Source organism: Cibotium barometz, chromosome 32 (genome assembly GCF_041138505.1).
Source record: "Cibotium barometz isolate CiBa-2024 chromosome 32, ASM4113850v1, whole genome shotgun sequence".
Lineage (NCBI taxonomy): Eukaryota > Viridiplantae > Streptophyta > Polypodiopsida > Cyatheales > Cibotiaceae > Cibotium > Cibotium barometz.
In genome coordinates, this window is record NC_141077.1 from 51,518,065 (window position 1) to 51,536,479 (window position 18,415).

An 18,415-nucleotide genomic window follows, 5' to 3' on the forward strand; every position below is an offset into this window, starting at 1 on the left:
TCCAGGACATGCTCCACCGCCATCGAGCTACCTTTCCACGTGACAGCTGAGAGAGACCTCTCGGCCATACTTATTAGCCCCATGCTTGATATTTTGGAGAGTGGTATACCATCTACTGTGTTGAGATTTGTGTGATCTAGCATCCATTAGCTTTAGTCCTTATTAGTGGATAAATATTGTATGCACCTTATGAATAGATATCCTAAGGTCATTTGGTCTCTAATTACCATGGTTTACAAGTGTAGGCATGGTAGGTGGTTCCCTTGATGTAGGAGTCACTTTATGGTAAGACTGGTGAGATAATTAGGGGAAGGTGGAGCCAATCTAGGGAGCTCACAGGTTTTCCTCTTGGTTCTCTATAAACAAGGTCCTACACTCTTTGGTGTGTAGAGAGGAGTCTTTGTAAGTGCTTTGTGTAAGCTACCATATGTTGGCAATATACTTGGTGGATTCTTTGTGGGCACAAGGTTATCATCTCATGCATCAAGGTAATCTTTGTGGTATTCATATTTATAATTTGATTCATGGTCTTTATTTGTTAATCCATCACATGCTAAGTGCATCTACATTTCTTATGTGCATTGATGAGTTTAGTTATGCTTCATTATCTTTGTGATTAGTCATTCTAGAATTCCACTCTCATCTCCTATTTCTTAACATGGTATTAGAGCCCCTTTCTATGGGAGTGTGCTCTTTCATGTGTTGAGAGGACACATCTTTGTGTTGTGGGTTTTCTACATTGTTGTTCTCTTGTCATTTTGTGGGAAAGTGGTGAGAGTTTCAATATCTCATGTGTTGATTGCATTGGTTGCAAAATACAAGGTGGTCATTGACATTTGTTGCTTCATTACAACATGTGTTGCCTCATTAGTGTGCATGCTTGAGTAGCAAAGAGTAAAGCAATCCTTGAGTAAGCTTCTAGTATTAATCATTGCTTTGTGTAAGCCTAGTTGAACAAAGTGGCATTGTTAAAGTTGAGAGAGGGGGATTTATCACCTAGGGCCACACCATTGTGGGTGTGAACAAACCCTTGAGAGAAATGGAATGTTATATTAACGTCTTCAAAAGGCCAAAGTGACCTATGAGACCAAAGTTACAACCATGTGACATCTGATACACTCAATTGAGAGAAGAAATGAAATGTTATATTAACGTCTTCAAAAGGCCATAATGATCTATGAGACCAAAAAGTTACATCATGGTGGATCTGATACAATGTCTGGATAAAAAACCAGAAAATGAAAAAGAAAAATAAAGATGATACTACTGGCACCTAGAAAATGAAACTGTGGGACGGGGGGTACACTATGGAGGTGCCTCCATCTCATAATATGTGCTGCATCGGACGCTGGCGGATCTCCTCAATATCCTCTGTGGTCAACACCCTGACTGGGTGTCCCGCATGTCTCGCAAGAATAATCCGAATCCGCCGCTGCAACCTCCGTCTATGCTGGGATGCCCTCCTCCGTAGTCGTGGGCGTCTGGACCACCCAAGCTCAATCGCACGATCAATTAGTGTACCGCTGGTGTGGGCGATATCCATGTCCTGCTGCTGCTGTGGTCCATCTGGCGTAGTGATGGCTGGACTAAAGAAGTCTGTAATGTGCCTCTGAGTCTGGCTCTCTGTGCGCCTAAGCAGACTATCTCTATATCTCCGCAGCTCAAGCAAGAACAATCCCAAACACCTTTGGTCCTGGTACCCCATGACTCTGGAAAGTGGTCCAAAACCCTCTCTGAATAAACAGTGGAAACGACCACGTATCTCATAGTATGCAGTACAATGGCATATATAATGCAGCTCTGTCTCTGGCTCCCCATGGCATACTCGGCATATCCTGGCCTCAGCTGGTATACCTCTATATCGGCCAATCTCAATCTCAAGCTGGTGTGAGGATGTGCGAATCTGACCAATAGCACATCGTACTGCATGAGACAAGTGTACATCCATGCAATTGGGCCTGATCACAAAACCATCTGCTGTGGAGCTGAAGAAAATGCTCTCTGTAGAAAGCCATCTTCGTGCCCAGCTCCTCAGTCGGCTGTATCCATGTCCTCCTAATGTCCAACTGAACTAAATCCTAACGGATGAGTCTGGTAATCTCTGTCCGTGTGAGAGTGAGAGAGGGTGCCTCTAGAGAATACTGGAAGGGAGGCAATCTGTCCATGCTAAAACCATGTGCCTGGAACCAAGATGTCATCTGTCCATACCAACAAGCCGTGTCTCCCTGTAAAGCTAACTGTCGGGAGGACTCAAGGGCGAGGCGTGCATATCTGTCTCGGGGGAGATCCCACAAGCCATGTATGTAGGAGACTGATCTCGTAAGAGCCTCAATCACCAGAGGGGCAGCCGCCAGCTCTGCTCGAATAATCTCATGAGGTACCACGGCCTTGGCTCTAATAATCCTAGCAATCGTAGATACCACAGGCCTCTCCATACCTCTCCACCCGCCCGCTGTGATGGCCCACTGAAGGTCCCCATATCTGCACTCCATAAAGCATAGCTGATGTCACTAGAGTGTCAAAAAGCCAAAGTTTTGTTCAAGGTTCCTGAAACTGAACCTGCGAACACATCCTCTCCAAACCACCCAGGGCTGCATGTGCTCTAGTCAATCTAGTCTCTGCTGCTCTCCTCATCGAAAACACTGGCCCACTGAATACTACCCCAAGATATGTATATGCATCTGTATACTCCACAATCTCCTGCCCATATGTAAATGTGGGAGCTGATCGCCTAACCCACTGTGGCGTGGTGTTAAACACCATAACCTTGGTTTTGCCAAGGTTGACAGACAATCCACTATCATGTGCAAACTCATGTAAAGCATCCAAATGACGCTGCATACCCTCAGGGGAGTCAAAGATCAACACAATATCATCAGCATATAACAATAGTGGGATCCATGTACCTGCTAGCTGGGCTCCTCTGTTCCCCAATCTCTCAATGTAGTCAGAAGCCTCATCCACATACATACCAAACAATGAAGGAGATAACGGGCAACCTTGCTTCACTCCTATAGTGGAGTGAACCAAAGTAGAGACCCCCTCTGGGGTGCGTACCTGTCCTGCAACTGATAAATATAAAGCCATAATCCCCCATATGAGCTCTATGGGTACCCCCATCTCCTGTAATCGCCTCATCAATCTGGCTCTGGGCACTGTATCAAATGCTTTGCGGAAGTCCACAAAGCTACAATAAATCCGTCGCCCATGCGACCTGCCCTCCTCAATAATGGCCCGCAGAGTCAAGATGTGGTCAAGAGTAGAGAAACCTCTCCTGAACCCTGCTTGTCCCTCTACTCGAATGCCCTCTCTCTCTGCCCATCTACTCAACTGCTGCTCAAGAATGGATGCATACAATCGTGCTAGTGTGTGACCAATCATAATAGTGCGATAATTCCCTGGCTCCTTAGGGTCCCCTGACTCGAAGATAGGCACGATAGTGGACATACTCCAAGTCTCGGGTAAGCCTTCACACATAGCACGATTGAACATCACTGCTAGAAGCTCTGCCAGCATGTCCCTCGCATGAATAAAGTGCTCAGCGGCCAATCCATCATGATCATATGCTTTCCCAGTCTTCATCCTATCAATGGCCTTCCTTACCATCTCTGCGGTAAAGAAAGTACATGTCTGTGGGCATGGTACTGGCGGGTCCGGAAAAGGTGTCTGTCCAGGAACTGTATATAGAGATGCTGCATAACTACCCCAGACCTCTGTAGAAGTGATGGCCAAAGCAGGGGAGGACTCATGAAACAAACGCCAAGCCTTCCTCGAATCCTAGCTCAAGAACAGCTGGTATAATTCCTACTCTAGCTGAGCAAGGAAGGCCCACTTCTTCCTTCGCACAAGGCGCCGGAAGGCAATACATGACTGTCGGTGAGTAGTGACTCCCAAAGCAACCTCCCGCTGCAGTCGGGCTCTCGTCTCTCTGCACTCCTCATCATACCAGCTGTTCTGGGGCATACACCCAGAACGCTGTCTCTGTCCAGGCTGAGTATGTGGATATGCCTCTCTCGCTGCATCCTGTAAAGTCTCTGTCAGTATATGGGTCAGCTCCTCCAAAGGTCTCCCTGGCTCCTCTGTGTACAGACGTCTATAAATCCCATCTGTGTAGACAGCATTAGTCTCTGAAGTAAAAGTATATCGAGTGTGATCTGCCCCTCGTGTCCTCTGAGCTGTGGTAAAGTGAAAAGAGATGGTCAATGTCAACAATGCATGATCCACTACTACCCCAATCGGCCGAGATCCACCAACTGTGAAGTCCTCAATGCATGAAACAAAGCTCGGCATAGCCATAACATAATCCACTGTGCTAGCACCATGTCTATGTGGAAAGCAAGTAAATCCAGCTGCTGATGGAAACCTCTGCAAGCCATTAAGTATGGCCAACCCATGTGCAGTCCCCATATCTACCAAATATCTCCCATACTCTGTGCACTCCACATCCTGTGAGCATCTGTCTAATCCCACATCCAGAGTGTCCAGCTCTCTCAGCATCTCCTCTGAGGTATCATAAAAGGCCGTCTGGCGGTTGCCCGTCCGGGCATTAAAGTCCCCTAACAGGATGATGTCTCCATCCCTAGAGAACTCCCATATATCATCATCTAGCACAGAGAAAGGAGACTGCCCTCTAGGTGCTGCATATGTCGATGTACTAGGAGCAAAATAGCATATGGCAACATACAGGAATCTGCCTGAGTTGGCCCTCAGTCTCACCCACATATATCTGGCCTGATCATCTCTCCGAACGATGTGTAGAAGCGGTTGCAGCTCCTCCCTGAAAAGAACTGCCACCCCCCTGATCCTCTACTACTGTGTACCGATCTCGTCCCTACTCTGTAAGCTGTCTCCCATCTATATCCTGTCACCTGTGGCATCATTTGACCAGGGGCCTGGTGAGTCTCCGAGTAGAAGACTATATCTCTATCTCTAAAGCTCTCCTCAAAGGCACCTACATCAAGTCTGAGGGATCCATTGCAGTTCCAGGCTGCCAGCTTTAATTTGGTCCCATAGGTCTCGCACCGTCATGTAGAGCGTCGCTCCACGATGACCACCCTCCCTCCTCTATAAAATGTTATCTTTCCTTTTGCCCCCTAATCTCTGGCATGACTTCCTTCATATGTGCAAGCTGTGAAAGAGTAAGATCGTCACCAAGAAAAATGCCTGTATTCTTTAAAGTGGGTCGCCTCTTCAAGAACTCCTTCTTCGCCTCAATAGAGGGGAAGCGAAGTATGAGAGCTCTTTCCTTTGATGTTTCCCCGTTGCCTCCGCTTTTTTTGCCCACTCTCCAGGCTTTTGCGTGTGCCGGACTGTCAATCCCCATCAACACCATAAGCTCTTTCACCTCCTCTTCAACTTTATCCTTGTCTTTAAGGCCGGTAATCCTGACATGCAAAGCACGTGTACGTCTTCGTTGTTCCTCTTCCAAAGTCATGTTAATGATTGTAGGTGTAGGGGTTGTTATCTCCTTACCTTTACTCTTCTTGGCGACCTCTATCCACTTCTCCGCTTCATCCATCTTTCTTTGAGTCTTGGTGATGACTTCCACCCATGAGGAAGTCTTTGCTTCGTGTTGCTTCTCTTCTTCCTTAATTGCCCGTACTTGTTCCTTGATAACCTTGAGCTCTTCTATCATGGATGGCTGAATTTCACCTTCTTCAAGTCCACCATTTGCCTTAGCCTCTGCAAGCTCCCTCTGAAGAGCTGAAATTACGCCTTTGAGCGTGTTGACTTCCCCGTGAAGGTCTTTGACTTCTGCTATGAGGTCCTCCTTCTCCTCTTTCCACCGCTTACCCTCATTGAATACCATTTGGAGAAAGTTGGCTTTCTCCTTCCACCATCCCTCCATCTCCGCCTTCCATTCTTTCATCTCCTTTTCCACATTTGTTATCCTCTTGTTTGTGACCATAAAGGTCGCCTTCGTCGCGTTGTGCAAGGGGGAAGCCATGGAAGAAGCGAGAGAGAGAGAGTTATGTTGCTGCCTTGGGGGCCTGAGCAAAGGGTGGGTGGGGAAAGGGGGCCGCCGACCCTAGCGGATAGAGAGGCGGGCCAGCATATTGCCGGTGGTTCTGTGCGGCTAACAGAGAGGGCGGCTACGAGAGAGAAAGCGGCGAACAGGGCAGTAGGCAGGAGGGAGGCGACTGGGTTGGTCCGCCGACCCTAGCGGATAGAGAGGCGGGCCAGCATATTGCCAGCGGTCCTGTGCGGCTAACAGAGAGGGCGGCTACGAGAGAGAAAGCGGCGAACAGGGCAACAGGCAGGAGGGAGGCGACTGGTTCGAAGAGAGAGAGGGAGGCGACAGGTCAACAGGTGGGAGGGAGGGCGGTGGAATCGAACAGAGAGGGGGCGGCGGAAGCGAAGAGAGAGAGAGGGAGGCGACAGGTCAGCAGGCGGGAGGGAGGGCGGTGGAATCGAACAGAGAGGGGGTGGCGGAAGCGGGCAGCGGGGGGAGAGAGAGAGGGGGGGCGCAGGCAGGCAGCGAAGCGGGCAGCGGGCAGCGGGCAGCGGGAGGGGTGGGCGCAGGCAGGAGGGGGGGGCGCAGGCGGGCAGCGGGAGGGGGATTGAGAGAGAGAGTGTTACTCAATTGAGAGAAGAGCGCAAGGTGGAGTTGCTCAAAGGATCTTCTCAAAAACATTGGAAAGAGAAGAACTTCTTCAGAAAATTCAGCATCCAACCCAAATTGAATGATGGAAGCATCAACATTGAAGGTATAATATGCTGTTTTTTTCTTCTTCTAAGCGAAAACAGTGGAAATTCACCATCTTGGAGCACTTCATATTTCTTAGGGCTTCTGTAGCCCAGCTCAGGGCAACTGAGGTGGAGCCCAAGCTTGAAAGAAAACGCCTAAAATCTGCGCCTTCAGCCATCTCGAGCAAATCTGCCATCTCAGGGATTCTTGAAAAGCTCACTTTATTCCACTATCCGCACACACTTCCCTCACATGCCAAAGCATCCACACTTTTATCTCACAAAAGGGAAGACCCATTGCGCTCGCTGCCTTTATCACAGAGGTACTCCAACATTGGGACGAGATTACTCGTTAGCTTATCCAGCCTCGGTAGACGGTCATGTTGAGATATCGAGCTCAACTAGTGCTACGGTGGACATTGATGACCCGCCTGGGTGATAGCTTCCACATCTATACCACTGGCATGGTTGGTGAGATTATGGGTGATATGCGGCCAGTGGGATGACAGGCCGTGTGACAGCCATTTTGGATTACTAGAGACTGGTATAGTTATAGCACTAGCTCATTTAGTCGGGTTCACATTATGGACCGACCCTTGTATGTTGGGCGGTTTGCTACTTTGCACCAGATACTTCGCAATATGCTATACAGGATAGTCAAGACAGCCTAACCACTCAAGCAGAGGAGAGGAAGGAGTCCCCTTATGCATCATTGCCTGATGAGATCTCAGCCATGTTGGGCAGTCACAGGAAACGCCGTTCCCTGTGATCTGGAACGGTGTTTCCCTTTCATGTGGAACGCCAGAACGGCTAGGAATGGCTGCTCATTTGGGAACGGTTTATGCTGTTTCGGGAACACTTAGGCACACTCACTTTACCATATTCCCAATCAACCTCCACTCCCACACCCACGCAAACCTCGCCCCACTACATCCACTTTCTTCACATCAATCATGGTAGAAAAGGCCATCCAGAAAATCCAAAACGGTCGCTCCCGGGATCATGAGGGGATTAATCGGAGCACCTATCACATGCAGCCGACACCCTTGCACCCCGCTTGGCTTAGATGTTTAACAAGGCACTAGCGGAAGGCTTGGTCATCAAACATCATCTCACACATATACAAACCTGGGGACACTATGGAGCCCAATAACTACAGGACCATCATGATCGGCCATACCTTGGCCAAGCTATATGCATCCGTACTAGAGATAGAGCTCAGCTCATTGGTAGAGAGAGAGAGAGGGGTATAGAGCATGAGGTGAGGCAATGTTCAGGCGGACCTTCTCCACAGTGGGGTATAGAGCATGAGGTGAGGCAATGTTCAGGCGGACCTTCTCCACAGTGGGATCACATCTTCGCAGTCAGGAGCCTCATTGAGCAAGCCAAGCCTGATGGCTGACGCCTCTACTGTTGCTTTGTGGATTTCCGCAAAGCCTTTAATACGGTGCCATGTGATTACAGTGCCTACAGATACTTGGGGTTCCGTCCGACATGATTTGGGGCATTATTGCTTTATATGAGTTGGTGGTTGGGAGGGTGAGATGCCTTGGAGGACTCTTACAGGAGATATCTAGTACTATTGAGGTGAAACAGGGCTGCCCACTACCCCCCACGCCCCTACCCTCTTTGAGCTATACATTGACGAGATCTCAGACTTTATTGACAGAGCGGGAGGTGGAGGGGCATCCCTAGCACGCATACTTGTTTCTATTCTCTTATATGCTGATGATATAGTGCTTATTGCAGACTCACAGGAGGGACTACATAAGCACATGGATGTCCTACAGGACTTCTGTTTGCAGGGGGGCTTGTCAGTTAACCTCGGGAAGACCAAGGTCATGGTCTTCTGTACTTCCCTAGTGTGAGGAAACATATAAAGATTACCTACATGGGCAGCCCGGTGGAGATAGCAAACTCATGTCTTCTTGGGGTCACTTTCACGAGCTCCGGCAGCCGCTTCTCCATGACAAATGCATCACATGATAGATTGACTAGGAGATACGCTGCACTTGCCCTCCTAGAGAGACAGTGCCACCAGTCACTTCCAGGGGCCCAAGATGAAGGGCTGGCTTTTTGACACACTAGTGACTCTGACGATAAATGTATCCCTGACCCACAGCATCAAGACCCTCCTGTAGGAGAATGAACAAGAATCAAGGCTCACTAAGTGGACACACAAGCCACTACACCACTTAAGTGAAGTGCTAGTTTGATGGACAAGTTCAAATTGGTGATTAACCTAAGTGCAACGCTTAAATGAGATACCTTAAGAGAATGAGTTACATATGTGATTAGCAACACAAATGAACTCTAAAGTGGAGATATTAAGCACCTTAATGACCTAAGATAAACACAAGATGTAGCCCACAAAAAGCTAGGCACATAGCCCTTCCTTTATGCTTTTATTCAAGTGCTAATACAAGAGTCATCTAAGATAATTACAAGAGCCTTTGTGGCCTTCCATTATATAAAGAGGAGCTGCATGAGGGCGCCCAAATGAGTGACATCATTGATGATGTAAATGTCCCTTGAGAGCATCTAGAGCCACCTCCTAACTCCCCTCAATTGGGGGTGCCACCTAGTACCATACCATGTGACTCCCTTGCCACCTAAGCTTCTAGAAATGACTAGCTTACCTAGTTCTTTTACACCTTGTAAAAGCACCCACCACAAAGGTTAAAGATATATCAAAGCTAAACCATATTCTCAATACTCCCTCTTGGTTAAGCTCCACCTCGTAGGGTAAGCTCTAACCAAGTTCAAGTCCTTGAAAATAACCACAATTTTAAAAAATGCCCACTAGCTAAAAAGTTATTTACAAAGTTACATAGTTACAGAACCCCTTGCTAGAATGCAAAGTCCAAGTCAACAGTCTTCATTGATGTAGAGATAATATTTGCCTCTTCCTTGTCCTTGAGTCCCTTCAGCTTCTCTTCATCAGCCTTCTTTTGGAAATAGTCCTTTATCATATGGCCTTTCTTCTTGCAGCAGTAGAAGCAAGGTTTCAACCCCTTCTTCTTCTTCTTCTCTTTCTCTGGACAACATGGAAGTTTCTGCAGTAGGTACTTCCACATTTGAGGATTCATTACCATCTGATGAAACTTCCAGTCGAGCTTCCTCCATTCCTAGATGTGATGCTGCACTAACAAGGATTAAATTGGGTTGATTCGCAACAACTCCAACCACATTATCAAACTTTGGTGCATTGAGAAAAGTAACACAAAAACAACTTCTTTTTCTGTAATATTTAACCCAACCCTTGAAAGTTGATTCATGAGACTTTTGATATTGCTTAAATGGGTCGAAACTGTGTCTTTGTCCCCAAGATCGAGCCTATAGAGTCTCTTCCTTAACCAAAGTCTCAAAACAGCATTGGTTTGACCAAAGATGCCCCTTAGCCTAGTCCAGGTCTCATTGGTTGAGGTGGCACTTGCTACCGGTATTTGTGTATCATCTAACCCCTTTATTAGATAGGCTAAAGCCTTCATATCAAGTGCTTCCCAAACTTTTAGTACCTAAGCATCCCTAGAGGGTTTTTTATGATCCCCTTTAGTTGCAATAATGCTTTTCCACCATGGCCATATGCATATTTATGGACTATGTGTGGTATTTAGTATCATGAAATCTATCACCCTTCTCAAAATAGTCCTTACCCATCTCTAGTATAAATAAAGAGCAAGATAGAAGCAAGATAAATGAAGCGACTTTAGCTATAGAGGACTAGCTGAAAGACTAATACAAGTTAAATCTTAAAAGATATTCACAAAAGAGCTTTAAAAGTTGAGACAATTACACCCATAACCCCCAACAACACCCCTGGAGTTCCATATTGGAAACCAAAAAATCTCCAAGGTCTTGAGCTAAGGCAGTCCCATAGTACCAAGGCTTGTCTTTTGCTTCTGTCTCCTTGTCTGGACTCTGACTTTGGCTTAGGTTTCTCTTCAATTGGTTGCTCTTGTTCTTATTGGGACTCTGCTTCACTTCTTTAGGTTGCCTCACCCAAAGGCTATCACAGTGTCTGGTCCTCCTTCTAACCGTTCGCTTCTCTTTAGGAGTCTGCTTTCTTCTTTTAGATGTGACCTCTTGTGTGTCTAGAGCTTCAAAGTATTCCTTCTCCACTTGTGCTTGGGTTATATAGGGAAACCCAAAAGACGAGTTTGAAGATACTTCAATTATCCCTTGTACCTTGGATTCTTTAGTATCTAATGAAATTTCAATGGTGCTTATTTCATCATATCCAATGAGTTTTAATATAAGTGACTTGCTCCTTTTCACACAATGATGAGTGATAAAAATTACAATGGAAATGGATGTAATACAAGGCCCACTTGACCATCACACTTATAATGAAGTTAAAAGTACACGAACACTCCTTTTATGTAGTAGTTGACTTCCACCAAAATAGTAAAGCTATTTTGTGGGAGCTTCACCTACCATCCCAAATCAAGGTATACTGACTTGCGAGCTATAAATCCAGCTATAACAGTGGTTCTGGACTGTAGGTAGAACCAATGCGCACCCCTCCACACACTCAATCTCTGAAAAATTGTGTATAATGCTGTGGATTAACTCCTCAAGGTAGCGCTACCTGATTTTTGCAATCCGTGATGATTAGTCACTGCAAAAGTTTGTTAATCACGGCAATTGATGCATCACAAGGTGTCTTCTGGTCATTATTCTGCAGCATATAGCCTCTGACATCGGTACATTACCCAGCCATAGCCAATTCTCTAGCTCACAAGCTTAAGCTACTATGTCTACTCCTTAAATATAAGCCTTGCTTAATGACATAGATTATAATTAATGATTTGATTAAGTTAATCTTAAGCAGAGTATATCCTTAAGTTGAGGTACTTAATCGGAGAGATTTAGTTAAGCATCATTAGGAACATCCTTTGATTGTCTTGTATTAGGCATAACCTCATAGATACTTAATCTATCACTTCATTAACTCTCATATCTTATCATACTAAGCAAGATTTTTCATTAAATTAGACACTAGTCTTCACTGTGTGATTATCTCATAAGATAATACCTCTATTAGCAATGCTTCTATTCCTAAGTAGGTTGAGGGAAAGTAGGCATTTGATGAGCTTTGAGCTTCTTCTATGAGTTGCACTCCTTCAAGACTTCTTTGCTCCTTTGAAGGATCTCCAAAGCCTCCTTTGCAATGCCTCCAACATCTAGCTCCTTCCACCTTCGACAAGCTCCAAAAGTCTCTTTCAAAAGTGATTAAGTCTCTTAATCTCACCTCTCCCAATGAAATGCCTTTCAATTGATCACTCTTATGGCAAGGACCTCTTAATGAAAAGCTTAATAACCATTCAAATAAGAAGCAACGCTTCACTCAAAGACTCCACACACCTCATGTTCATCTTACGCTAAACAAGAGAGGTTAATTAGCTAGTAACTCTAGCAAATTATAGAGCTTACTACTAAAACTCTCTCTCTCTCTCTTGCTTCTAATCACCTCACTAATGTGCTCACACTCAAATGCACACTAATAACTCACCCATAAGCCTAAGCCCTGATACCATGTAGGAGAATGAACAAGAATCAAGGTTCACTAAGTGGACACACAAGCCACTACACCACTTAAGTGAAGTGCTAGTTTGATGGACGAGTGCAAATAGGTGATTAACCTAAGTGCAACGCTTAATGAGATACCTTAAGAGAATGAGTTACATAAGTGATTAGCAACATAAATGAACTCTAAAGTGGAGATATGAAGCACCTTAATGACCCAAGATAAACACAAGATGTAGCCCACAAAAGGATAGGCACATAGCCCTTCCTTTATGCTTTTATTCAACTGCTAATACAAGAGTCATCTAAGATAATTACAAGAGCCTTTGTGGCCTTCCATTATATAGTGAGGGGCTGCATGAGGGCGCCCAAACGAGTGACCTCATTGATGATGCAAATGCCCCTTGAGAGAAAACTCCCCTCAATTGGGGGTGCCACCTAGTACCATACCATGTGACTCCCTTGCCACCTAAGCTTTTAGAAATGACTAGCTTACCTAGTCCTTTTACTCCTTGTGGGAGGGATCTGTGGTTTCTAAATGTTGTACCGTGGTTTTGACATGATGTCGCTGAGGGAGGGTGTTGAAAGGTCATCGACATCTTTGCATGGGAAATGGTGCTAAGGTCGCAGGCGGTAAAGCCGTAAAATGTGAGCAGGTTAAAGTGCCACTCAAAAATGAAATAATCTAGCATCTTCTAGATTTGGTGGAGCCACCTTTTTGGAGATATTTGAGGAGAGATTCTAGTGAGAAAGTCAAAGAGAGATTCAAGGGGAGGTGGAGCTGATTTAGGAGGTAGATTCTTGCTTAATCAATGATGTAATAAAGCTTTGTATCTCAGCCTATTTAAGAGGCGTATGCTAATGCAAATCTACACTCACATTTCCACTCATTTGTGTCTACATTATGCTTGCATAATTAGTGTTTATGCTTAATCTCTTTTTACTTAATTAGCTATGCTTAATCATGAAGTTTAGTGTGTGCTATGATCCACCATAATTTCCAATGTCAGCACGTAGAGACACATCCGGGAGGTTCTCTGCCGACATGACATGCTCCCGTCAGAGGCCTGACCCTCTTTCTGCCTTGAGATTGGTAATGGGTGAGGAGGGATCATAGGATAATCAGATGCTATCTGGATGTATATTTTTCATTTTTCATTTTTTTTCCCATCAGATGCCTGACCCTCTTTCTTCCTTGAGACTCGTAATGGGTGAGGAGGGATCATAGGATAATCAGATGCTATCTGGATGTATATTTTTCATTTTTCATATTTTTTTCTTGCTTATTCAATGATGTAATAAAGCTTTGTATCTCAGCCTATTTAAGAGGCTTATGCTAAAGCAAATCTACACTCACATTTCCACTCATTTGTGTCTACATTATGCTTGCATTATTAGTGATTATGCTTAATCTCTTTTTGCTTAATTAGTTATGCTTAATCATGAAGTTTAGTGTGTACTACGATCCACCAAAATTTCCAATGTCAGCACATACAGACACATCCGGGAGGTTCTCTGCCGACATGACATGCTCCCATCAGAGGCCTGACCCTCTTTCTGCCTTGAGATTGGTAATGGGTGAGGAGGGATCATAGGATAATCAGATGCTATCTGGATGTATATTTTTCATTTTTCAAAATTTTTCATTTCCTTTTCAGTTCTTCCATGGCTCAGTATATCCATGGTACCACCGTATTACTTATGGTCTCATAGACCCTTGGGATCTTCTGTAGATACTACCTACAAAGTTCTACCCAGAGTTATCAGCTAAGTTTACTGGCTTTCATTCATCACTCTGAGACTGGTTTCATGCAGCACAAGCGCATTTTTAATAGCATCTTCTTTTACTGAGGTTGTGGATATCCGCTACCATAAAAGTCAGGTGAAAAACTTGGGATTAAAACTGAAAAAAAAAATATAGCTTTTATATTCAGCACCAGGCAGGGGTTCAAACGTCTGCCTTAAATTTCTTTCGAAGTGTACCTTATAAACTGAGAAGAAAATCTACTCAAAGACATAACCCTTATGGTGGCCAGATAAGCTGTCGTGGACAACAATCAACTATCCAACCTGATTTATGGTCTCAAGCATTGATTTGATAACTACTTGATTCGTTGATAGATTGAACCAAAGGGATGTGATTCTGAACACCTGCAAACAAGGCAGAAAAGAAGCAGGGCAAGCAACGTCTTCTTTTAAGTGGCAAATAGACCAACATTTTAATCTTGAAGAACTTTCAGCAAATATACAGCATTCCTTGCAGAGAGTTCACATACCACTCTGAGGTCATATTTATCACTGGTTGTCAGACAGCATCGGTAGCTATTTAAGGAAATCCTCAAAAACGAATCTTTATCATTCTACAAAGACATAAATTCACAACAAAACATTGTTTGGGGTTTCCAAATTTGAGGGAAATACTGTCCATCTGGATGACGACAGGTCAATAGGCTGATTGGTCCACTTCAACATGAAGACAAAAAATCATAAAACACAAACAAACCTGCAGACGTTGAGCTTCTTCATTATCCATTTCAAGCTGCTTTTGTAGCTCCACTACTTTCCTTGTATAATCATGCCCTTCATCCTGAGTATTCATTCTATGTTAGATTAACAGTCAGAATTCCTCTTGGGTGATTAGAAATACCCTCTTTACTTATTTTTAGATGTGAGGTGTGAATCGCAATTGAATGGTAATAGATATAGTACCTGCAGATGAACTGCTTCGACGCCTTGGACTCCTTTCTTTGCAGAGACTCTTTTCTCAGCCTGCTGCTGAACATAATAGAAGCAAAACTTTGCTTTACTATGCTTTTATCTATGACTTTGCAGCCTTTATTTAATAAACATAAAAAGCATCATAAAATGGACTTTGGAAAAAATACTGGACAACTAGATTACATGTTAAAAGCACTTAATGAAATTGTCACAAGGAGTGCCAACCTGCTCCTTTTGATTCTAATAGATTTCATGATAGGGTTACTTGATGAAGGCTTGCACACGTGCATTTCATTAAGGGTTATGTGCTTCACACTACTTAGCTCCCTATTGTTGTAAAAATGGGGGAGAGACAAAGATAAACTGAAACTGAAATGAGAGCAAGACTAGAGGAAAACACAAAGCATAGACATACCTTGAGATGAGTGTAGACAAGACACAAGATTGATTGATTATTGATGTGACACCTACAATTTATAGGTGAGAAGTACAAGATTGAGTAGACTCACTTATGGGATAAATGTAGAGGTGCCACATGGCACTAGACTCAAGACACAAAGACTCAACTGAAACTAGACTAGAGAAATAGTACACCTAGTGTGCACTTATTTCCAACACCCTCCTTAAGTGGACACTAGGAGGAAGACAAAAAGACAAGACGGACAAGACTAGAAGACAGACATAAAGACTGATAGACTGAGAGACAAGACATGAGAGACAAAAGATCCTGAGACACCCCTCCTCAAGTGATATCCTCATATGGGTCCACAAGGGTAGGGACAAGAGTGGATCATAGACAGACAGAGAGAGAGACAATCAGCCAGTAGAGTGGTCCCACAGAGAGAGAGACTTTCAGATAGACATGAGAGAGACTGACAAATAGAAGATAAATGGGGACATAGACAGAAAATGCCAAGAGAATGTGGGTAGCTAATCCACAAAAGAGGCATATAGACTGATAGATAGAGTGTCAAAGACATGTGACAGGATAGACACACAGGATAGACACATAGACAGAGAGACTGACTGATTGTAGATAGACAGAGAGATGGACCTTGTTAGATAATCCCTCCTCAAGGTCAATCCTCCTGCTAGAGTGGGTAATGCAGGGGTGCCTCTTGGATAGGGACAAAGATAAGTCCATGTAGACAAATAGACACGACATTACCCCATGATCTACATCATTGGTGATCAATGGTGGTAGATAGCATGAAAGCATAGACAAATATGAGAGAGATGGGAAGGTCTTACCATATTTGGCAGTGTCTAATCCCGTACATGAGAGACAGATAGATGAAGGGAAGGTCTTACCACTTGCTGAAATGCAAGGGCAGTGTCTAATCCCATGAAAACTGAAAATTAAAATTTTATATTTTGAGTATTTTTCGAAAGTAGAAGACTGAAAATTACATCTAGATATCCTGATTTGATTACTCCAGCTTGAGCAGGTCTTCCCTCTTTCAAAACCATATCTTTGACAGTCTATCCAGAGGGATAAACCATGAATGCTGAAAGTAATCATGAAGCATGAAGAACTTGCTAGAGTCGTGAAAGTGAGTGGGCATTAGGGCCAGGCTGAGGATTGTTAAACGAAGAGCATCCATACCTCGAAATTTGCAGAGCCAGGAGCAGCCTTTATGCTTGGAACAGATCAGCAGGAGAACAAGAGTAGAACAAGACTTTGACGATGTAGCTTAAGGTACAGCTCAAAAGTGAATGCTGAGTGATTGTGATCTTCAGTTGATGCACAGGACCAGTCTACACGAGTGGCAAGGAACAAGAGCCACAAACTGGTAGAGGCTAGTGGTTGCAACCATAAACAAGGACTGAAGCATCAAGACAGGACCGGATTCTTCCAACAAATGATCAAGGCTGTAACTGAACTGGATAGCTGAAACAAGGCTGCTGAATATTTTCAACTGCAGGGCGGGGAAGATATTTGAACATGATGATGCCTTCGATGAAGGTCGCCCAGAGTGATGTGCCCCAAACCGTAGAAAAGCTGAGGAGGTAGGTCAGGTGGAGAGGCACCATAGTGCTGCTGTTGGTAGAGGTGCTGCCCACATCCTCGAATCCAGAGGTGAGGGGATCCAGGGAGGAAACCACCACAACAAAGTGTGAGATCCGCTCCGGCCAAGCCAAAAGCCAAGACAAGCGGATGCACGCTGAAGCTGGGCCAGAAGTTATTGACAAGAAAGAGGGCCGAAATATTGGACTCCCCAGGTAAGAGCTTGTAGGGCGGATCTCAGCCAAAACTGCCACAGTGCCCAAGGAGTGCTGCGCAGATAGAACAAGAGCTCATAGGCAGGTTTTGAGCGCACACAAAGCTGAGTCGACTGCACTAGGCCAGCACAGGAGAGTGGCAACGGTTGGTGAGGTCGAGACTCGATATGCAGCACGAACAGGCTGGAGTCATGGACGTCACAGCAGAGGAAGGCTCTGATACCATGTTGTAAAAATGGGGGAGACACAAAGATAAACTGAAACTGAAATGAGAGCAAGACTAGAGGAAAACACAAAGCATAGACATACCTTGAGATGAGTGTAGACAAGACACAAGATTGATTGATTATTGATGTGACACCTACAATTTATAGGTGAGAAGTACAAGATTGAGTAGACTCACTTATGGGATAAATGTAGAGGTGCCACATGGCACTAGACTCAAGACACACAGACTCAACTGAAACTAGACTAGAGAAATAGTACACCTAGTGTGCACTTATTTCCAACACCTATAGCCAGGTTATTGCTCCTAGCCAGGTGCTTGAGAGGACCACCACCATAAAGCCAAAGATGCCATGTATTACCTATGACAAGAGGAGTGAGGATCTATTTACCAACGGCCATCGTTGAAGCCAACCACTTTGATCGTATGAAGAATAGCACACCCAATCAGCTCCCGCTCTGTCGATTTCACTAGTACCTAACTCACCGCCCCCGAGGATACAGATCACCTGTAAGGGAGACAGGTCATTTTTGGTGCTCCCTTACGGGTGTGTGTGAAGCAATCTAGCTACCCACTCCATTGATTCCTTTTAGTAATACGATTGAAGATTCATAGCTAGTAGAAATAAGCTGAAGAAGCAATCTTCCAATAATCAGAAGAGCAAAACTGGGAGCTCCGGAACCTCTGGACAGACTGAGCCCACGCTGTTGATCCCGCTGCCTTCTTCTCTGTCCCCCACTTTCTGCTGCATGCGCCTTCTTCTGCTGCCCCCATTTTCTGCTGCCTCTGGCCCCTCCTTTGTCACCGCCTTGCCACCATCTGCTCCCGCATTTCCCTCCTCCCCTCCCCTGCCCACCGCCTCTGCTGCCCCCGCCTCCTCTCCTGCCTTGCTTCCGCCCCCGCCGCTTCCTCTTCCTCTTCCTCACCCGCCTCTTCCTCCCCCTGCCGCCTTTTTCCTTCAGCAACATATGTTCAATTGGATTCGAGGCGGCTGCCCATCGTCGATTAACTTTATGGCTTCCGCCACAACCA

At 45.0% G+C, this 18,415-nt stretch overlaps 1 protein-coding gene and 1 pseudogene across 7 annotated transcripts in view; both read right to left on the reverse strand.

The window, feature by feature from the left end:
* ATM (Serine/Threonine-kinase ATM-like protein) overlaps positions 1 to 18,415 on the reverse strand; it is a 317,444-nt gene that overhangs the window by 11,996 nt on the left and 287,033 nt on the right. For 2 of the 7 annotated variants that reach the window (XM_086772522.1, XM_086772518.1), the window contains exons 59-62: positions 14,926 to 14,991; positions 14,720 to 14,803; positions 14,493 to 14,576; positions 14,287 to 14,367 (exon numbers count right to left, since the gene is read on the reverse strand). In XM_086772522.1, coding sequence (XP_086628648.1) covers positions 14,287 to 14,367; positions 14,493 to 14,576; positions 14,720 to 14,803; positions 14,926 to 14,991 — 315 coding nt within the window. Of the gene's footprint in view, positions 1 to 14,286; positions 14,368 to 14,492; positions 14,577 to 14,719; positions 14,817 to 14,925; positions 14,992 to 18,415 lie in introns of those variants that run through there. The other 5 variants (XR_015261774.1, XM_086772521.1, XM_086772520.1 and 2 more) reach the window with 5 other exon arrangements.
* LOC147620322 (uncharacterized) lies at positions 1,197 to 6,884 on the reverse strand (annotated as a pseudogene).